This window comes from Pelodiscus sinensis, chromosome 23, assembly GCF_052426305.1.
Source record: "Pelodiscus sinensis isolate ZL-2025 chromosome 23, ASM5242630v1, whole genome shotgun sequence".
Taxonomy (NCBI): domain Eukaryota; kingdom Metazoa; phylum Chordata; order Testudines; family Trionychidae; genus Pelodiscus; species Pelodiscus sinensis.
This window is the reverse complement of record NC_143074.1, coordinates 20,895,830-20,917,847: the sequence shown is the minus strand read 5'-3', so window position 1 is coordinate 20,917,847 and position 22,018 is coordinate 20,895,830. Positions and strand designations below refer to the sequence as shown.

Below are 22,018 nucleotides of genomic sequence, written 5' to 3'. Positions count from 1 at the left end.
CTGCTCAGGGGGACACACACGGGTGCAACATAGTGTTAAAACACGGTATTGAAAACAGGCCAGCGGAGAGGTGGTACCACCACCACCTCTGGTCTTAGTCTAGAAAAACCCAAACCTTAGCCAGCCTTTGCCCGCTCAAACACGGTCAGGGAAAATGAAACCACTAAGATGAAATTGGTTTTTAAAAAAACCCTAATAATACAACCAATAGTCCAGTAGCACTTTAAAGACTCACAAAATATGTAGATGGCATCATGACCTTTCGCGGGCACAGCCCACTTCTTCAGAGGGCTGTGCCCACGAAAGCTCATGATGCCATCTGCATGCTTTGTGAGTCTTTAAAGTGCTACCAGATCATTGGTTGTTTTTCAAGTTTATCCTGTAGAGACTAACTCACAGACACTAACCTTCCCCCCTCACCGCCACTCTGTTCTAAAATTTGATTTTGTCAATTTCACATGCCTTCATTTTTTTGATGTATCGCTTTGGTATATATGGTCATGCCAATTTTCTTCCACAATTTGATCTGAGGAAGTGGGTCTGGCCCAGCAAGCTCATCACCTAATAAACCATCTTGTTAGTCTTTAAAGTGCTACACAGTCTTGTCTTTTGTTTCAGCTACACCAGACTAACAGGGCTGCCTCTCTGTCACTGGGCTCCCTCCTGAACCTAATCATACAGATGCTTTGTTCAGTGGAAGAACAAGGGGAGGGGTGGGACTCCCCACACTTAAACCCCCCAAAGTTACTGGTAAAAATGTAACAAAGATACAAGGGCTATTGTGTTGCCGGCAAGTCACCCAAAATCCGCCTCCTTGCTCGGTAACCTTCCCCCTCGGCCAAAACAAAATCATAATTATCTATTAGAATGACGCTGTCGTCGATGATTCAGTTTTGGGGGGTCTGGGGCGCGCTGATTTGAGGACGTGGAAACACACGGCACACACTGCGCGCACACATACACGCACTGCGGGCGCACAGAAGCACTGCGCGCCCTATCCATACGCTCCTTGCCTACACACGGGAAGAGCCAAAACCCGCCGGCTTACAACGCTAACCCCGGGGAATCCGTGTGTGTGTGTTAAAACCTCCCCGCCATCAACAGAAAACTCCTGCTTAATGAGGTAATTCTCGCCTCTGCTAAAAGATCGGCGATTATCGCTTATTTAGAGGTTTCAAATCACCGCGGAGCTGCCTATCCAAAGCGCTAGGCAGCCTCGCAGACACTCCCAACACAATTCACATCCCAGCGGCGCTAAGCGATTAATCCAGCAGGTCTCCAGCCACCCACAGAAACTCTTTTCCGCCCCTTCCCGGGATAGGCGCAACCAAAGCCCCGACACACAGACCCGGCGAGCCACACGCGCGTGGTAACCCGTTGGGTTACGCGGAATTGCGCTCCGCCGGGGGCAACGAAACCGGATCGGATCGGTGCCTTTTGGCTTTACTGTCTGGGCCCAAGGGCCTGGCTGGACCTAGCGGAGCCGTGAACTGGCCACGGGACTGTAGGGGGACGTGGCGTTCGTTCCCCAAACCAAACGAGCATCCCTCCGGCCCCCAGAAATACAGAAAACGTGCCCATGAATGTGCCAGGTTGTAAACTAAACAAACAAAAAAACCTTTCCGCAAGCGCCAGCTGAAATTTTTTTTTACCAAAAATGGGCAGCGTGTTTTCAATCGAAAACAATGGCATTGTGAACACGTTATTTTCTACGAAAATATCCCGCGCCTTGTCAAAAAACAAAACCAACCCCCACACGCATACCCCTCTTCCCCGACAATCGGGGTTTTGTTTGGGGGTTTTTTTTTTCAGCCACTGGAAGCCAAACGTTTTCCGATTGAAAAGAAAAATCACGATGTTTGATTTTAAAAACGAAAAACCGTTTCCGGTGTCCAGCGCCAAGCAACAGATGGTTTTGGTTTAAAAAAAAAATAAAAATCCAGGATCGGCCAATTAAAAAAAAAATTAAAACGACACTTTTTAAATAAAAATTCTGACCTTGGAAACGCGCGTTCCCAGCTAATTCTACTTTCACCTCCCTCCTGCCGCTGTCTGTATTTAATGGTTAACGAACAAAACTAGCCGAAATCTTCGGCCTCCAGGGCTACTGATTTTTTTTTTTAATTAAAGGAAAACGGGCAGAGAGGTGTAAGGAGCCCGAAAACCTCTTACGCGATGCCTGCTCCTCTACAGTGCACACGCTTGTGATCAAGCGTGCGATCACCACCGTGCGCCAGCGCCTAAATCCCCTCCAAGCTCCGGTCCTCGGGTCACCGAGCCTCTTTCTAGCACAGCGCCAGGAGCCGGTTCGAGGCCAGGAATCGTAGCCCCTTTGTCCGTTCCCTTTGTCCTTTGAACCACGCGCACGCCCAGGAATTCTGCGCGGGGATCGGCAGCCTGCGCCCCCAGCCCCGGGGTGAGAGACAGCACCGGGCCGGGAGGCTAACCCCTGAGGGAAGGGTGAGGCGGGTCTCCCGGCGCCGTGTGAACGGGCGCTGGAATCGGGCACCGTGCCACGTCAGACCACGCCAACGGCGAAACGCGGCTGCACCTGCCGGCTCCGGGTGCGCAAAGGTGCCTGGCTGCGGGCTCGGGGTCTGACCCACCTTTCCCCGCAAACCCCGCAGGCGGGCCCACGCCCAGCCGCTGCCCTTGCGCCAGGCTCGGCCGAGCGGGGGCTGAATTAAAACGCGCCTGCGGCCAGTCACCGGCGCTGGGGTTGGCGAGGGGCACCTCGGCGAGGGGCGGGCCCCACAGCCTCTGTGCCCAGGGAGGAGCCGGGAAACGGGCATTTGGCTATTTCCGGACACCCCTGGCGTTGACTTCCCGATTTGACCTGCCTGATCCCAGGGCCAGGCTGGCCCGCGTCCGGAGCTGTAAGCGGAGCTCAGGGGCGGCCGCTGCGCCCCGAGCCGGGTGCGGAGTGGCCAGAGGATTCCCACAGCTCTGCCGAGGTCACTAGGCCGGGCTGGCATTGCAGCTGGCCCGGGGATGGGCGAGGAGCGGTCAGGGCGCGCAGGCACCTGCTGAGCGGCATTTTTAAGCGGCTCGACAACGCGCATCGTCGGCCCGCTCCGCGCTCCAGCTCGGCTCCCTGTCTACACGGCAGAGAATCCGGCGCAGCGAACCCAGAGCGGGGCAGCGGCTGCCACCGCCGGCTGAAAGGCTTCGATCAGACCAGGGACCTTCTGTGCCCGTCTACACCCCCCCCCCCCCAAAACTACGTCTGTGTCCGGCCGCGCACGGGCAGGTGTGACTCCGCATTGGCCACGCGTCCACGAACGGGAAGGTGTGTGACAAACACGCCGCAGGTGTGCAGAACACACGCGGCGGGGGGGGGGGGGAGATACCCACCCAGTCACACCGCGTCACCCCCGCGCAACCCGCGCCCCCACCGAAACACAAGCCTGGCAGCGGGACAATCACACCCTTTGGCTCCTGTTTCATGCTAATTGCGCAGCGACTGCCCATGTGGGCCGGTTGCGTGTGTGCGAGAAACCAGGCCAAGGGCACGTGCCCCTCCCCCACATACCACCGGGGAGCGTTACTCTGTTCACAGCCTCCCCCCCCCCGGCCTCCAGACCATGTTCCCTCCGTCCCTCGCCCCCCGCCAATGGGGGCACCAATCAGGGGCCGGCTGCAGGGGGACACAAGACCGAGGACCCTTCCCTCCCCTGCACAGCGGTTCGGGGGGCGGATACTGAGCGCAGCACAAAGTCCTCGGAGCGCAAAGGCGCGGGGGGCTGGGCCGCATCCCCTGCTCCCCCCGCCTCCTGAGAGCGCCGCCCGGGGACCCTCAGCAAACGCCGTGGCCCCGCCGCCACAGCCCCGCTCCCAGGGCGCTTGGGTGGGCCCGATCCAGAGCCAGCAGCGCCCCGTCCTTTCAATGCGCAGCGACGCCCAGGGGCCAGGAAAGGGAGAGGGGCTGGAAACACCTTTCCGAGCAGGTTCCGCGACTCCCTCGTCCTCAGCCCCACGCCACAACCACAGAGCCAGGGCACGGCCGCGCGGTTGGCCCCCTCTGCACGGTGCCTTCTGCCTCCCGGCGCCTCGCTCGCCCCCTCTATCTGCGCCAGTCCCGCAGCCTAGCACGAAAAGTCCATCTCTCGCTAAGTGCCTCTCCAGCGCCCGACACCCGGGCCCTGCTTTGGGGACGGGAGGGGGGGCTCAGCTGAGCGGATCGGCCGGCGTCAGGAGCTCCCCTCCCCAGCGCTCACCCCCACGCGCCGGATCGTGCGCCCCAGCCAGGTCTAATTATTGCGCAGCGCCGTGCACACGGCTTGTCCCGCTGCGGCCCTTCCCTCAGTTCCGCCAACCCTCTTCTGGGCACAGCCCTTCTCGGAGAGGAAAAGAACCGAAGCCAGGAAGCCCTGGTGCCCACAAACCCTGCAACTTGCTGCACCAGGGTTTGGCTTCTCTGAGCTGCCTTCCCCTGGCCCTGGGAACAGCCCAGTTCCCAGCTACCGTCCAGTCAATACTGGGAGACTGGGCAACACACTGGCAGATGAAATTCCGTGTTGAGAAATGCCAAGTAATGCACAACGCAACAAACATGCTCCCAACTACAGGTATGGAGTCTAAATTAGCTGTTCCCACTCAAGAGGAGAGAGCTTGGCGCCATTGTGGATAGCTCTCCGAAAACAGCCACTCAATGCGCAGCTGGCAGTCAAAAAAAGCAAACAATGTTGGGAGTCACTGAGAAAGGGATGGAGAAGACAGAAAATATATTGCCTCTATATAAACCCCTGGTCCGCCTGCATCTTATACCCTGCAGATGTGGCCGCCTCATCTCAAAAAAAAGGTATCTTGGCATTGGAGAAGGTTCAGAAAAGGGCAACAGAAATGATTAGGGGTTTGGAACAGCTGCCTTATGAGGAAAGATTAATAAAACTGGGACTTCTGAGTTTAGAAAAGAGGAGACAAAGGAGGATAGGACAGAGGCCTGTACAATCATGGAGCAAATGAATAAGGAAAAGTTATTAACTTGTTCCCATAACACAAGAACTAAAGGTCACCAAATGAAATGAATAGGCAGCAAGTTTAAAACAAACAAAAGGAAGTATTTCTTCACGCAGGGCACAGTCAACCTCTGGAACTCCTTGCCAGAGGATGTTGTGAAGGCCACAATACTAACAGGGTTCAAAAAACAACAGCTAGTCCTGTATCATCTTAGAGACTAACAGAATATATTGAATATCGAATCAGATATTTGTTAGCCTCCAAGGGGCCACAGGACTTCTTGGTGTGTTTAAAGTTACAGCTTAACACCCCTCTGAGGGTTCAAAAAAGAGCCATTCCTGGAGGACAGGTTCTTCAGTGGCTGTGAGCCAGGCTGGGCCCGGATGGTGTCTTTGCCTCTGTGTGTCAGACGCTGGGAACAAGCGACAGAGGCGGGATCACTGGATGATTCTGTGTTCTGGGGCACCTGGCATGGGCGGAGGGGTTAGCGGGCGAGATGGCCCTTTGATCTGAGCCAGTCTGGCCTTTCCTCCAGTGTCCTTTTGCGAGGTGGCTCTTCCCCTGTGTTACAAACTGCGGCCGCAGCTCCCCACCGGGCCGAAGGGACCTCCCGTTCTCGCCTTCCGCAGCGCCCATCCTGCTAGCCAGGGAGCCCAGCGCGCTCCACAGCCCGCCCGCCGCCCCGCAAAGGCAGGGACCCGGCGGGGTCAGCCCGCTGCGACGCGCTGCTGGACTCCTCAGCCAGCCATGGGGAGGACAGAGGTGACAGAGGTCGCGCGGCCAGAACGCAAGAGGCGCAAGTCCTGCCTGCGGGCGGCTCCGCGTGGCCTGGGCCTGCGCTTTGCGGCTCCCCGGGCAGGTGCCCCCGGGCGGGCAGGGGACCTCTGCGGACCTGGGGAGAACCGCGCTCAGCACCCGCCTCCCAGGACCCAGCGAGGAGGCGAGCGCACGAGGGCGGCGCCGCAGCCACTCGCCCCCGCGGGCCGCATTTGGGGAGGCGAAATGGAACCACGGGGACCGGGGCATTGCCAGGACCACGCCGCTAAGCCCCACGTGGCGCAGCCCCGACGCGTCTGGGCGCTGGCGAGAGCCAAGCAGGATAACAAGCCACTTGCCCGGGGCCCCTCCGGCCGAGCCTGGGCGAGGGCAGAGCAGGGCCCTCTCGGGGAAACAGGCCCAGGGCTCCTGCGCATTGCTGGGGGGGGGGGGGGCTCCCCGACCTGCACCAAGGGGACTAATTCTGCTCCTATTGAAGCTTGACCTCAGTGCGGGGGTCAGGCCAAGCGGAACAACTTGGAATCCCCCAGTGGGCTCCCGCATCCTGTGGCCCGGGTCCCCCAGAGCAGCAGGGGCGCTGCGAGCCAGGGGAGGGGACCCCCAACTTTACGCAGGGTTTCCTGTGAAAACCACGGCAGCAGCGCTAAGTCCCGCACCTCTGCACAGCCGTGGGGCCCAGAGGCACGGCGCTAACAAAGCGCATTTGCCCGTGTTCTTAGCGCATCAGAAACCGCGGCGCGGATTTCCCTCGCCCTGCGCAAAGCATCGGGCCGGCAGAAATCACAGCACCGAGCCCCACGGGGCACCGCTGCCCTGACCCGGGAGGGCTGAGACCCAGGGACCTCTCAGGATACAAACACGTGTCGCCGGGCAGTTTGCGGCTTGTCCGGCCTCGCCTCTCCCAGCGGGCCAGCCCCCTGGAACTGTCAAACCACGGAGCCCGAGGGGGAACCTCTAGCACGAGGAGGCGGAATGAAACCAGAGGCTCCCCACGGGCACTCTGGAGCCCCTGCCCTCTACCCGGAAAGGGCCCCGCTCCTGCAGCTCTGGCCCACACGAATCGTACGGCCGGGAGCAAGGGGGTCGGACCCAGAGCCCTAAAACACCTTCCAACGCGCCAGACACGAGACCGCTGCGGGGAGCGCACAAAGGCCGAGCCAGGCTGAGATGCGCCGGGGGCATCCAGGTCCAGGTTACCCCCGCCACCTGAGCGCCAATGAGAGTCGCAAATGCCAGAAGAGTTTGTCTACGCGCCACTCACCCAGACCCCGCTCGGAGGAGACCTGGCGCACGGAGGGGGGTCTGGATGTGGACAGTATCTCGCCCAGGCACCCCCCCAGGTCTCCGGCCAAAACTGGTTTGGTCGTTGTCCTGCACTGTGTTGGTGCCTCTCTCCCTGCGGCTGCTCCCCAGAGGCGGCTGCATTTGCGTTCTCAATGACTGCATATTGAGAACCCAGAAACACCACCGGGTTCGAAGAAACGACTCCCTGCCAGTGGCGTTCACCACGTGCGTGAGTGTCTGCCGGATCGGGGCCACAGCGTAGGGCCTTCTCCGAGATGAGTGTGTGTGTGGGGGGGAGCTCTTTGGGGCAATAAAACATCTCCACGTGGCCTCGGCTGCTCCAGAGCCAGCCCTGTTCCAAAGCTTCCCCGCCGAGAGAGGGAAAGCCAAACGGCAGCGGTGGTATCCGAGCCGTGCTCCCTGGCATCCTCCAGGGCCGGGTTAAGACTGGACCAAATTTCTAAGCGCCCCCTTCCCTCCCAGCATGGCCAAAAATGTGACTTAGTCCAACAGAAAGGACAATGCAAATAGAAAGAATCAAGTTTTCTATTTGCATCAGTCCCGGTCCATAGGCCAGGATGCAACTAAAAACTAGCAATGTTACGATTAATTAGTATTATTTTATTTAGAGGCCCCTCCACGCCGCTTCCTTAGCTTGTGCCCAAATCCGGCCGTGGGCCCCTCTCACATCAGGGGAGGGCCTGAGGCGGTTTTGCGTGCGGCTCTTGTACCGGGTCATTCTCATTTCCTGTCTCGGATTTCCCCTGCCTCCTGGGGCAACCAGCCCGGGGCTGGCCAAGCTGAGATGGGGAATTCGGGGCGAGATGTTTCCATCGAGACTCCCAACCCAGCTGAGGGGCTGGCAGCTGTCGCTGGCCGGCCCTTCCTTCCATGGCTGGGGCACTTCGATTCAGTCCTATTGCGAAGAGCCCCCTGCTCGGGTCTCTGTGCGTGTAAACCGAGTCAGAGACTCCGGAGTGACTCCGGTCTTTCTCGGACCGGCTTTAAATCCCGATCCACGGCTAGGGGCTTGGCTTTTCGTTAGGAAACGAAACATCAGAGGAGTTTGGGGATGTCTGAGGACCCACGACGCCGCTTGCCTGCGTTGGAAACGCCGGGCCAGTAAATCCGGTTCTGACCCATTTCACTCACAACCGGAGAACAGAATCCTCAGGAACCGGGCTGACTCGTTGGGGGGTTGTTAAGGCCGCTCTCTCCCGCGGCAGCTCCGGGGTGGACAACGAAAGACAGAGAAGCCCGTGGAAACCAGGCTGCGCCAGTGGCTGGGGGAGAAAGGGGCGCTCCACGGGACGCCCCGGGAGTGAGACAAGCAAGGGACGGGGCCAGGGTTACGCACGAGAGTTTATTTGCAATGCAGACGTTTGGGGGGAGGGAGGGGTTGCACGACCTGGCGCATAAACACGGGAGAGGGGGAGGGAGACCCCGAGGGAGTGCCAAGAGACGAGCTGTCGCAAGTGGGACACAGAAGGCGGCAAACAGCCCCCCCCCCCGCCCCCGCGCAAAGGGGTGGGCATGTGAGGCGCGCACAGGTTGCCAGGGGAGGAAGGCCCAGGAGCGAGAGGGGACAGGACATGCGCCCTCACGCCTCCACCGCGAGTCCACTGAGCTCAAGGCAGGGAAAGGTTCCGAGAGCCCCGCTACAGTCCTGCCCAGCCAGACTCCCGGTGCGCCCCGGGGGAGCCGCAGCCTCCAGTGTTTCAAAGCCCTCCCACCCCCCACCGCCGGCGCGCAGCGCAGGAGACCTGGGACACGCCAGGAGCGCTCCCTGCGCTCAGTTACGCCTCACCCGCCTGCTCCAGGAGCCGGGGCGTTCGGGAAGCCCCAGGGCCCACCAAGGCGGCGGCGCCTCGGCCCCTCTGTGGGACTCTCCTGATCTCTCCTTCCCTCCAGCTGCTCCCCCCGGTCCCTGCCGCGGCTGCCCGAACGCCCCGGAGAGAGCGGAGCCAAGCGCGAAAAGCTTGAAGAGTAGCCCGAGTCTGACCCCCTGAGCCGGCCCCGGCCTGCTCTCCAGCCCGGCCTCCAGCGCGCCGGGCAGTTCACCTTGGCTGCAGCCAGAGGGAAATCGCGCCTGTCCCGATCTGCCCACCGCAGGGCCGCTCCTGGCGCGTCCCCAGCAGGGTGGCCTGACCCCGGCTGCGCTTGAACAGGGCATCCTGCTTTTACCGTCTGCCCTCGCTGCGCCCCGCGGCGCGCCGAGCCGAGCCAGCGCAGGGGACACGTTGCCCGGCGCAGCCGGCTCCCCTGCGGCGCTCGGCGTTTCCTCTCCAGTGCGCAGGGCTCAGGCGGTGTGAACGCGCCCTGGCCCACCCTGCAGCGGAGCCGAGGCCAAGACAGTCCCTGCGCCCGGCCTGCCTGGGGCAGAGGCAGGGGAGCTGAGTCAACCCAGCCTGCCTGGCATGTCCCACTCCCGGCTGGGGAGACACGCAGGGCCCCAGCCCGAGCCCTGGCAGCGGGAATTCCCTAGCCAGCCCCTAAGAGAGCCGGATCCAGTCTGCTCCAACGAAGGGCCGGGCCCTGCCCTCTGCCCCGCGAGGAAGCGGCGGGTTGGTTGGAGGGAAGCGCGATTTTAGCAGGTTTCCGTTGGCATTTGCGCGGAGATTTGAGGCTATTTTCAGCGGCCAGCGCGCAGTGCTAGGCTGGGGGTGTCCCCCAGAGATATTCCTTAAGGATGAAACTAAGCGGCCTGGGCCCGTAGCGCGTAGGGAGCCGCCGCTCCAAGCCAGGCCAGGCGCACTGCCCGGAGCGCACGGCGGCTCTCTGCCGGCTGATCCGCCCCCTTGGGCCTGGCCAGACCTCGGGCTTGGGAACGGCAGGTTCTAACCAGGGAGCGGGGCTCCCCGCAGGGGGCAGATGCCCCGGACAGCTCGGGTACCCGCTGCCCTGCCTCCCCGCGCTGTGGCCAGGCTGGCGCCGGGGGTGGAGAGTTGCTCATGGCTGAGGGTGTCTGTTCTGACCGGGTTTCGCCTCGTTCTGCATCCGCCTGGGGGTGCCGGGCACCCGCCTCGGCGGCGACTGAGCGGGGGACCGGCAGATCCCGGCGCTCCGCGAACTTTACACAGAGCCACCCGCAGCGCACCCCGGCCAGGCGCCCGAGCGCGGCGCTCAGGGGCCAGCCTGGGGGAAATCCGGCCCGGCCCGCAGCAGGAAGCCGTGTGGTGGGGACGCGTCTGCGCCCACAGCCCCCTTCCACCACCCTCCTCAGGCGGAAGGGGGGGCACGGCTCGGCACCCATTTCCGCGGCCTGGCCGGAGCGCCTCGCCCGGCCCAGCGTCTCCGGCAGCCCACGGCCTGGCCCGGCCGTGGCAGCGGAAAGGAAGTGTCCCAGCTGCAGGCCCGGTGCCCAGACCTGCAGCTAAAGGGCCGAGGAGAGCCCGTTCACACCAAGGGGAATCCGGAGTCACTCCGGATTGACTCAGGTAGGAGCACTGAGATCACAATCGGCCGCGCCTCCCGCTTACAACGAAGGCTCCTGCGCTAGAGACCCTGCCGCCGCGCACCCTACGCCTCTAGGCTCACACGGGGGGCAAAGCCTCATTCTCCCCCCAGCCCTGGTGCCAGGAGCCTAGCTCCTTCCAGGGAAAGGGACATAAATCTTGGAGCGGGCCCTGTGCTAGTCCGGAAAAACCCAGCGCACCGGGCCCCGTTTACACTGCGAGTCTGCAAACCGAATCTGCCCTGGAAAGGCGCACGCTCCCCAGGTTCCGAGCTCGCCCGGGAGGGCCCCCCAGCCAGCCGGGCTCCTACCTGAAATAATCCATTTTACAGAAGATCTCCTTGTTCTTGATGTAGCAGCTGTTCTGCTGGCGCAGGGAGGTGCGGCAGACCGAGCACTCCAGGCAGCGCACGTGCCAGATCAGGTTGTTCACCTGGGACAGAGAAGGGGCCTCGGTGAGCTGGGCTCGGGGCCAGGCACCGACCCCCCACCCCTCCTCCCGGGGAGTCCCCTCGGCCCACGCCGCCCCGCCCGGCGCTCACCTTGAGGAGGTACCGGTCCAGGATCTCCAGGCCGCAGCTGGAGCAGACGTTCTTGCCAGCGGAGGGGATGGAGGACGAGGAGGAGGAGGAGGAAGGCGGGGAGCAGACGGACGGGGTGCTCGGGGTGCTGGGAGCCGAGCGCGCATCTTCCTTATCCAGGGCGCTGGGCAGCGTCTCCCCGTCAGCCTGGGATGCGGAAAGCGGACCCCGAAAGCGGTCAGCCGGGGCGTCCCCCGCGCCCCTCGAGGGTCCCCATTCCTGCCCAAAGCTGGGGGCCCCGCCCGCGCGCCCAGCCCGTGCCCCGGGGGTCAGACCCCAGAGCCCGCCCCTGCGCGCTGTGTCTTTGCGCGGCCCCATCCCCCTACGCGCCGCAGGGCCCGTCCCAAAGCGCAGCGCGTCCCGGAGCCCGCTCCGCTGGAAACCAGCCGCAAAGTTTCCTCCGGAGCAGGAGGAAGCGAGGGCCGGCAGCTGCGCTCAGCCGCTTCGCCAGGTCCTGGGGCGCAGCGGCCCTGCGCAGCCCGCCGCTGCCGGCTGTCCGCGGGACGCGCTCCAGCCTGGGCCAGGCCTGAGGCTGGTGCCTGCGCGCCCAGCTGTGCCCACCTCCCCGGGCTGCCAGCCGCTCGCTGCGTTCCCACCGCGCCCCCTCCCCAGCTGCCCTGCAGCCTTACCATGACCGGGGGGTGCTTGCTGTCCAGGCAGCGGGTGCTTCCCTTGGAGAGGGGGCCGTCCTGGGCCATCACCTTGAAGGAGAGAGCGGGAGAGGTTGGCTGGGGGTCCGCCCGCCTCGGCTTTACCGCCTGGGCTTCATGGCCCCCTATATAAACCGGCTCCAAACAATAAATAAGAACTTTCTAGTGGCCATTTAAATCCTTCGCCACAAAAGCGGCGTCGCTTTAATGAAGCAATTTGAATGGGGATTGAATTCGCTCCCTGCCTGCACTTAACCCGGGGCTCTTGAAGTAATCGCTCGGTTCCCATGCGAGCCAAGGCGCTGGAAAACACGCGCGCGCACACACACACACACACAAACTACCTGCAATTAGAAATTGCCGTAAATGCCCGAGATAAGAGGTATCCAGAGTGTCAATTCCAGCTGTCAATCAGGGAATCCATCAGGCCACCCAAAGAATTGCAAATTTGATTTTTTTAATGGTAGTAATTAAAAATCGAAACTCTCCCCCCCCCTCCCCGCGCTCGGAAGCGCCGAAGGCAGCAGAAAAGCGCCTGGATTGAAAAATCCTCCCCAGTCAAGTGCGGGGGAACAAACAAACCACCCCGCGTCCTGCTTCCCGAGCTGGCCGCTCCGCACCAGCCTGGCGGCAGCTGATATTTAACGCGCACCGAGGGCAGCAATTTTGGGATTCCTCGCCTCCTCTCCCGCCCAGCCCGGCCCATTGCCGGAGATTAAGCCCCTATTCAGGCAGACAATGCCCGGCGCTTCCTCCTCATCTGCCTCTGGCTCGGGCTACGGCGCTTTTTGAGAAAGTCCCGAGCCAGCTGCATAAACGCGCGGGTCGGGGCCCGCCCCGGCCGCTCGCCTTCCCGGGCGCGGAGCCCTCGGAAGGCAGCGCGCCTGCCCCGCTCACCTTCCCCGCTGGGGCGCCGGCGGCCCGGGGCTGGCTGGCCTGGCGGAGCGGGGCCACCGGCTCATTCTTCCAGTACATGGGCAGGGCGGCGCGCCCAGCGACTCGGCGGCTCCAGAGCGCGGCTCCTGCTGCGCTGGCCCCGGGGCCGGGGGAGGCCGGAGGCGGGCGCGGGGCTGGAGGCGGCGGCGCTGGCCGGGCTGGAGCTGCCGGGAGAAGTTTCTCCAAATTCTTCCTTCCCGGGGCCGGGGCGCGCAGGACGCGCGGCGGGACGAGGGCAGGGGCCGCCCCGCGCCTTCTCCAGCGCGGCCTGGCGGGGGGCGAGCGGGGAACACTGACCCTGGGGCCCGGGGAGGCGCCCCGCGGCCAGGCAGAGCGGCGAGCCGGCGGAAGCTGCTGCCTGGGGCCGCGGAGCCGAGCTCCGGCCCCACCTTCGCTCGCCCTCTGCGCACGGGGCGGGGCAGCCACCTGCGGGGGCCTCGAGCCGGGCCCGGACACGTGGCGCCGGCTCAGGCTCGGGAAGGGGGCCGCTGGCGGAGCCGGGGCCCCGAGGACCTGCCGGGCTCCGGCCCGGGGCCAGCTCAGCCGGGGGGGCACCGCCGCCCCTGGGAACTCGGAGCGGACTGCGCGCTCCCCGGCGTCTCCTCGGCCTTAGAGGAGGCGAGGGCTGGAGGGGACGGGGAGGGGCCCTGGGCTCGGCTCCTCTCCCCTCCTAGCGCGCAGGGAGCCGGCGCAGAGGCGGGGGAGCGACCGTAGCTCTGTGCCCAGGGCCTGGGGTTCCCTTCTGGGGCCTTGGCAAGTCCTTGCGCGCCCCCCGTCCCGCCCCCCGGCTAAGGCAGCCAGGCCGGCCAGGGAGCAAGCGGGCCTCTCATTACCGAGGCGCGGGCAGGGGAGGGGCCTGGGAGAAAGGTGCGGGGCTGCCCCCGCCTATGGAGGGAAAGAGCCGGCAAGGCGCTGGCCGAAGACCAATCCCCCTCCCCGTCAGCGGTTCGGTTCCCGCTGCGGGTTAAAAAGGTCCCTGGCCCCGCAGGGGAAACACCTTCCTGCGCCGTCCAACGCGCCCCGGGGCCTGGCCACGGTCCGAGCGCAAAGCGGCGCCGCGGGCCGCCTGGTGATCAGCGCCGGAGGGGAAGCGTTCGGAGCCAGTTCCCGAGGGAACTGCCTCCCCCACCCCCGCTCGCACTGCGGGGCCGAGATTTACCGGAGCCTTTTCTGGACTCCAAAGTGGCACCAGTTGATCTCAGAGCCGGGTCCTGCATGGATCCAGTTTCACCAGGGCAGATCAAAGGTCCCTCTAGCCCAGTGTCCTGTCTACCACCAGTGCCAGCTGCCCCAGAGGGAATGAACACAACAGGAATCATCAGCTGATCCCTCCCTCTCACCCATTCCCAGCTCCTGGCAAAAAGAGGCTAAGGACGCCATCCCCACCCAGCCCGGCTCTCAAGGTGTCCCATAGAGCTGGATGAGTCTGAGGCCCTCAAAGACCAAAGGAAGAGCATCCATGTGGTTGCCTCAGTGCAACAATGAACCCTCCTCCAGTGTGAAGGGTGTTAATACAGTTCTCCAGTGTAGACAAGGCCCCTTGAGTTACACAGGTATCCCCACTGCCATTCCCTGCCTCCTGAATGAGACTTATCGCCACGAGCAAGGCGCCCGTTGCCCTACAATGGTTTTGAAAACAGTTTGGTTGCACAGGTGCAGCTAGTCCACGTGCACCCGCTTATTTCAGCTGAAGCCGTTTACTGCAGCTTCATTCCAAGCTTTACATACCGGTGTGACACTGCAATCAGCCTGGTGTCAATCCAAACCAGAGTGGGAACCAGAGTGGGCACAGGGGCCTGGTAGCAATGGAATGACTTTGGTTTCACATCACACCTTTACTTACACCACTGGCAGTTAAGACGCCCAAGGATGGGGCCTGCTTTTCAGAGTTGTCACTGAACTCGAAGAGACTTTTCTTAGAGGCAAAGAACATGCCTCCACGTCTGTTTTGTTGTCAGCTGGGGGTGCACAGCTCCTCGGAGGGGACAAATATGGGGACAGAGCCCCCCCATCCTTCAAAACACTTCAATTTGCATCTATTTAACCTTAAACCCCTGTCTACTCCTAGGAAGACATTTTGAAATTAGTAAATTCGACTTATTTAACAAATCACGATCAACAGATTCGACCATTTAACAAATTTGAACTAGTGTGTCCACACTACAAGGAAGCCTCGAAATTAATCAGAGGCAGGCTCCATTCGTGTGGATACGCTGCTACCTCAACTAAGGCTACATCTAGACTATGGGGATTTTGAGAGATACTGGAGGTGTCCCACCAAAACCCTGCTGCATCCAAGAAATGTGTTTGCTCTTCCGCTTTTTTTCCACGGAAGAGCAAACACACTCTTTCGGGGAGCCCTGTATACCTCATTTCACGAGGCATAAGGGCTCTGCTGAAAGAGGCGGCTTTTCTGCCATTTGGCCCTGTCATTTCCAAATGGTGGAAAAGCCCTTCCCGAAAAGAAAAAAACCAGCAAAAGCTATACAAAATGTGGAGCACATTTTGCATAGCTTTTCCCACAAAAACCCAGTCTAGACCTAGCCTGAGAGTCCCAGGAAGCACTGGGGAGTAATTGGTTAGAATTACTCTGGGGAGTAATTATTTCAAAATAGCAGCACTGGCACATCCACACCACTGCTATTTCAACATAACTATTTTGGAATTAGCGTTACTCCTGATGAAAAGCAGGAGTACAGATGTCAAATTCCGTGGCCTATTATTTCAATATAACGGGCTTGGTAGCGTGGCCATGCCACTTATAAATTCGACCCAGGGGAGGCGGGAGGAGGTTTTTTTCAAAATGAAGTCCTAGTGCAGGGCTAAGTGTTAAAACAGCACCATTGACCTGTCTCACTGCTTTGTGGACAGGCCTGAGTTTGCTACTGGGCTAGTTACCTAACTGCAGGCAGCCCAGTTAGAGGACTATGGATTTTGCTGGTTTCTTCTAGGAGAACTCTCCCGTTGGAAGTGAGACAGCCCCAGCTTGGCAACACAACCCGGAGCTTTTCCATTGCCTTTGTATCTAGCAATCTTGGTTTCAAAGGGGTTCATTAGTAACCTGATAATTCTAGAGCAGTGAACCAGCGGCAGCTCCACCATGAAGTAATTCTAGGAAAGAAAGTAACATGAGCTGGTGGACGCTCGAGATGGATACGTGCGGTTATTGCTGGTGACAGCTAAATTGGTAAGCAAGAGGGAAATCAGATGAAAGTCGTTTTGGAATAAATACGAGACATCGCATTGCAGCGTGCGGGTTGTGACAACAATGGCAGGCAACCCAGGAAATTCAAAGGTAAGACGAATAGTCCAGCCTCTCCACGACAACCCGACTCAAGGCTTGTGAGTACCAAAGTAGCTGGGAATGAGCAAACATGGAGAAAACAAACAGCTCGGTCCACAGCAAGGAGGCAGCGAGCTGCGGTAAGGGTAATGTAGGATTAAAATGGCCCTCGCGGGAATGCAGGGGCTAGCAAGCTGGTGCTTTTCTGTATCCTCTGTTGCTGCTTCTGGGGATCAGGCGTAGGCTCAGTGCAGAGGCAAGCGCTCTCCAGTATCAGCCCATCTTCCACTACCAAGTTGTGACGTAGTGGGGGTACCTGGCTGGTTTCTATGCTGCTGGCTCTGGGGGAACCCCCTCTGGCTGCCGTGGGTACCACGACCCAGCAAAACAGGATGAGTCACTGTGCAAACCAGTGGCCAGACACCCCCCATGGAGAGGAACAAAGGAAGGTGGAATGCTGCCTTGGCTGGGGGGCAGGGCTGGAAGTTAGTGAGTTGGTTGGTGGCTGTCTGTGAGGATGGATGAGACAGCCTAGGGAGAGGAGCTGGAGTTTAGGGGCCCAGTCTCCCCCATCTCAAGGGGGCCTGAGGCATCCTAGCCCAGTTCCTGTAACCAGATTACATCTGTGCTGCGCTGTGCTGGAGGAGCAATAAACCACCCTCAATTCCACTGGCTGGTACAGTCTGTTTGTGCCATTTCGGGGTGCAGGAGACGGGGAACCCCCAACGCGCCGTCACACAAGTCAAGTCAATGCACATCACCAGGCAGAGGGGAAAGGAAGCGGATGCGCCCCGGTGTGACACTCGGGCAAGAGCTGCGGCAAAAGCCAGCGGGGAGCTATTTAAAGAGCTAGCAGGGACCTGTAAGAAATTTTCAGTGACTTTCACCCCTGGGCAGGCTGTGACGGCGCGTTGGGGTTTTCCCATCTCCTGCACCCCCGTAATGGCACAGACAGACTCCACCAGGCAGTAGAATAGAGGGAGTTTATTGCTTCTCCAGGATACAGCACAGCACAGATGTAATCTGGTTACTGGGCAGGCCTGGGATGCCCCAGCCCCCCTTGAGACGGGGGAGACTTGGCCCCTAAATCCCAGCCCGTTGCCTAGGCTGCTTCCTCCATGATACCAGCCAGAAACCTAACTACCTCACTTCCAGCCCTGCCCCCAGCCAGGGCTCCACTCCCCTTCTTCCCATTGTTCCGCTCCCTGGGAGATAACTGGTCAGACAGGTTCAAAGCCCCCTTGCGTAATGACTCATCCCCTGCCCTGCTGGGCCGTGCTGCAGCCAGCAGCCAGTGGAGGTCACTCACAACCCACTGCCCAGCATAGCAACCAGCAAGGTACCCCCCCACTACGTCACACGGGCATCAATCTATTTATGCACCTCTGCACTCCGATGCATCTCCCATTGGTGTAAGTGTCCCATGATGGCCCGGCAGTAACACTGTCTCCCTGAAGAGTGTTGAACCGTCACCCATGTACTGCAGTCACTGCAGGGTGAGTGTCGTCACCGCCTGATCCATGTCTACCCCAAGGCTATGTCTAGGCTACATTTTCAAAAGAGGACATGTAAATTCCATGGGAATTTGCATTTCTTCCAAGCTCACTTTTGAAAGAGGATCTTTCGAAAGTGAAAGTAGTCTGGATGTGGTTTTTTCAGGAAAATGTTTAATGGCGCCTGGCCCACCCCCACATTTGCAGGACACAGGGGTCAGCCTGTCATGGCGTCACATGTACGAGACGAGGTGGCGGCACCACCAAAGGTAGAGGGGCTGCTTTTCAGTTCCTGGAAGGCGAGGCAGGTTCATGGGGAGCAGTGAGTTTGCCTGCACCAGGAAGTCCCTTACGTCCTACTGAGAGCTCTTGGTGGAACTTCGCTGGAGCTACTCTGCAGGTCTCTCCCGAAGGTTGCGAGGGTGGCTGCCTTATTTCTTTCTCCACCATAAAACCACTTTCTTGTGCACCAAAAAAAGTCAATGCTGGATCACCTGTGATGGCGGGTAGAGCTGACTACATCAGAGAGCACAGTAGCTAATATCAGGCGAGATTTCTAGAAGAAGAAGGTCGGGGAGATTCTCGGAGATTCTCTCTTTTATTCGACCAATGTCTGTCGGTGAGAGAGAAGCTTTGGAGCTGCACAGAGCTCTTCTGGTCTGGGAAAGGAACTCCCAGCATCTTACTGTCATGGGGTGGGAAGCCCCACTCACCAAGAAGCTGGGGGAGGAGGCTCTTGAACCCCATCTGTGTGGCCTCACCCCATAATCAGGACCCCGCCTATGGCCTTTAGCAGCAGGGCAGCACAGCTCAGCAGCCTAGTCCGTAGTGACATCAATCAGTAAGGCCCAGCAGCCAAGTCTCTGGTACCCCAGTCAAAGAGGCAGTAAGGATCACAATAGGCTAACACCCCCCACCCCCGCCCAGCGGTCAACAGAGGTGAGGATAGGGGGCTCCAGCCCAGGGCCCTGTCAGTAAGGTTGCCAGGTGTCTGGTTTTCTCCCGGACAGTTCAGTATTTTGGCCTTCTGTCCAGTTAAAAAAAACCAAACCACACACACACACGCACACACACCAGAGAACACTGGACATGTAAAGTTTCTGGTATTTTCTGTTTTCCTCAGACAGAAAGCGGGTGGCATCTGTGAGGGTAGGGGGAGCGAGGACCACGGTAATTTAAAGATGCAGAGGCCTTATTTTTTCCCATCAAAAAGATGGCCGTCGGTGTCTACAAGGGTGAAGAGCGTGGTAATTTAAAGGCACAGCAGCCTTTTTTTCCTCAAAAAGATGGCCAGTGGCATCTGCGAGGGCAGGGAGATCGAGGAGTACAGTCATTTAAAGGCACAGCAACCTTTTTTTTTTTCTCTACCAATTTTTCCCAGCCTGTTCGGGATTTTTTGTGAAGGTATCTGGCAACTCTACCTGTCAGCGGTGGGTGTATCCCACCACTGGCTCGGTGGGGATTCCTCCCAAATCATGCCGAGCTTGCCGGGAAGCTTCTAGCTCCTTGCCCTGGGCTACTTCCTCCCCTGGTCACCAGCTGGTGACTTCCCCATCTGCGTCCTCCGGGTTAATTGCTCTTCCTAACATCCACTTGCAGCGGCTGTGCACAGGCAGGAGCTCCTTCCCCTCCCATGGTCAGCCCTGACTGAGCTGCTCCCCTGGCTTTTATACGACGCCTGCAGTTGGGGCATGCCCAGCAGGGCTGTCGGGGAGGGGCCCTCTCAGCCAAGCAGGCCTGGTTAACCCCTCTTGGGACACTGCCGGATTGGTACACCCCGTCACCCTTCCCAACATGCAAGGCAGAACAGATTGTTTAACGGAAGTAAGTCAGGTGTATTGTGCCGGCCAGTGGATTTTTTCACAAAAGGAGAGTGGTCCGAGAGTGATTATCACCTCTCATAAGTACGCAGTCATGGATTGGTATTCTGGCTTGTTGGAATCATATCAATACAACTTCTAAGAACTGAAAGGCTCAACGAAAAGTTAAACCCAGCCTCTTTGCAGATGGCGTTCTTTCTGGGTCACCTCAGCGGCGATGCAGGATGAGATCCCTGAAAATATAAGGGCTGTGTCTAGACTGGCCCGTTTTTCCGGAAAATCAGCCGCTTTTCTGGAAAAACTTGCCAATTGTTTACATGGGCCCTTGAATTTCCGCAAAAGCACTGACTTCCTACTGTAAGAAATCAGTGCTTTTTGCGGAAATACTATGCTGCTCCCGTTCGGGGAAACTTTTGCGCAAAAGGGCCAGTATAGACAGCTGAGATTTATTTTGCACAAAAAAGCCCCGATCGCAAAAATGGCAATCGGGGTTTTTTTGCACAAAAGCGCGTCTAGATTGGCCACGGACGGCTTTCCGCAAAAAGTGCTTTTGCGGAAAAGCGTCCGTGCCAATCTAGATGCTCTTTTCCGAAAAAGCTTTTCACGGAAAACTTTTCTGTGAAAAGCATTTCCGGAAAATCATGCCAGTCTAGAGTAGCCAAGGTTACAGAGCTCGAGAAGTGAAAGAGAAATGGACAGTGCTATCCATCTCAATTATGTCCTTCAGTTTTCAAAATATTGTACGCTGGAACGATTCATTTGGGATGTGTCTGCTCTGAGCTGAGGCTAGAAGTTGGCCTGTAGTTTGTCAGTTGAGATCGTGGGAGACCTGGCTTACATCTTGCTGCCGTGGCTCATGAAACCATACATGGGGCACCTGGACAGCATTAAGGAGCATTTTAACAGGCTGAGCAGGTGATCGAATGTGCCTTTGGGAGGTTGGAGGTGTCTCTATGGCAGGCTGGACCTCACGGAGGACAATATTCTCAGGGGTATCGTGGCTTGTTGTACTTCGCACAATTTGTATGAAAGGAAGGGGGGATGGGTTGCTCAGGAATGGACCACAGCGCTTGGCTGGAGAGTTTGAGCACCCAGACACTAGAGCTGTCAGAGGAACCCAAAGGCCTGCAGTCAACATCAGGGAGGCTCTGAAGATGCACTTTGAAAATGAGGGGTATGGAAATGAACCCCTATAACATTTGCTTCCATGAACCCCCCTCCCTATCCTCTTAAATCCAACGCAGTCAGGACTATGCTTTTGATACCTGTGCCGGGGAGTGCAGTGCCGGGTCTGTAACATTGTTAAGCAGTAAACAAAAGCCTTGAATCATTCTGGCAGTGTGCCTTTATTCATTAGAAAACAGAGCACTGAGACGCAGTGAAGCCACCCGCACCCCCATAGCAAGGGAAGTGTAGGCAAAGGGTTACCACCAGTTGTGGATAGCTCCAGCCATAAGCACAGCTGGGAGAGGGGTGTGGAGTGCATGGGAAAATTTGGACTCCCCAAGAAAGAAAAGGAATGTGAGAGTGGTGGTGAGGGGGCTTGTGGGACACAGAATTTTGAATCTACCATGCAGGAAAGAGGAACAAGCTGCCTCATGGACTTTAGGATCTCTGTCTGTTCCTCCAGGACCCTGGCAAAGGCATCATTGATCTTGAGGGTCCCACGTTCCCTTTCCACTCACTCAAGCACTGATTCAGCATTTTGAAACCAAATCCCCCCTATTTCTGTGAGGGCAGCACCTTGGCTGTAGCAAGGACGCCGAAGCAGTGCTCAGATGCACTGTGTCCATCAGCAGTGGTCCCAGTTCTTACAGGTCTCTCTCAGCCAGGACTGAATCAGAGTCCTCTCCCCATGGCGGTCCTGGGGTGTAGGGGGGGAGCGTTTGGTACAATGGCCATGCATGGGCAGCTAGGATCACACCATTACACCGCTGCACGCTGAGCCAGCACTTTGGGTTCCAGGTGCTCAGGCAGCAGAAAAAGGGGTTTAAATTTCAGGCTTGCGAGGGAGCAGAGCAGGTAGCTAGTCACCTGGCTGCAAGGCAGTGGCATTCAAACTGTTGACCAGAGCCACTGCTTGGGAATTGTGGGACACATCACAAAACGCCTTGCAGTGTCCACACTGCATGTTTGTCAACACCACAGACGGGAAAAGACAAAAGTCCCTCATGGGGCTGGGAGATTTTTGCAGCGGAAAATGGACGTTTTTTGCAGGAAAAGCTGTGTTGCGGTGTGCACGCTCATGCATTTGGTCGACAAAAGGTGCTTTTCCTCCACATTGCTCGCCAGTGTAGACGAGCCCTAAGGTTATGTCTGCGCTGTACAAAATGGATTTTTTTTTAAAACATCACAATAGCTAACAATCCTAATGGAGACAATGCACAAGTGACCTCACCACCAAGAGGATTATTCACTTCAGTATGAAGGCAGCTTACGATACTATATGATCCCTGCATTGTCAGTGCTCACTCTTACACGGAAGATTTACCTAATTTATTCCTAAATTTGTCATCTAATGACACTAAGATTTTAGCAATCCCTTGTCTTAAAAAAAATGAAATCTGAGGTAAAAAATTTAAAAACAGAGATAATTTTTGCTTATGAAGAGTTTACAAACTCCCTGATAGTCTATTCCAAACTGCAGGCTAGGGCCTGTATCACAGAATTAGAAAGCCACTAAAATAATTGTTACGGAAGTGCACACACACTCTTACCTGTATATTCTTCTGGATGCTTTTAACTGTGCAGACTACAACTATCCACACTGTGAAGCGTGTC

The 22,018-nt window shown here is 58.6% G+C and overlaps 1 protein-coding gene across 2 annotated transcripts in view; it reads right to left on the bottom strand.

Annotated features, from left to right (window-relative positions):
* Window positions 1-13,453, bottom strand: part of LHX6 (LIM homeobox 6) — a 53,653-nt gene extending 40,200 nt beyond the window's left edge. Inside the window, exons 1-4 of one of the 2 annotated variants that reach the window (XM_075905410.2) lie at window positions 12,603-13,453; window positions 11,685-11,756; window positions 11,017-11,202; window positions 10,786-10,907 (exon numbers count right to left, since the gene is read on the bottom strand). In XM_075905410.2, the coding sequence (XP_075761525.1) occupies window positions 10,786-10,907; window positions 11,017-11,202; window positions 11,685-11,756; window positions 12,603-12,680 (458 nt within the window). In that variant the 5' untranslated portion in view covers window positions 12,681-13,453. The remainder of the gene's footprint in view (window positions 1-10,785; window positions 10,908-11,016; window positions 11,203-11,684; window positions 11,757-12,602) is intronic. The other variant, XM_075905409.2, reaches the window with a different exon arrangement.
* Window positions 13,454-22,018: the final 8,565 nt, after the last annotated feature.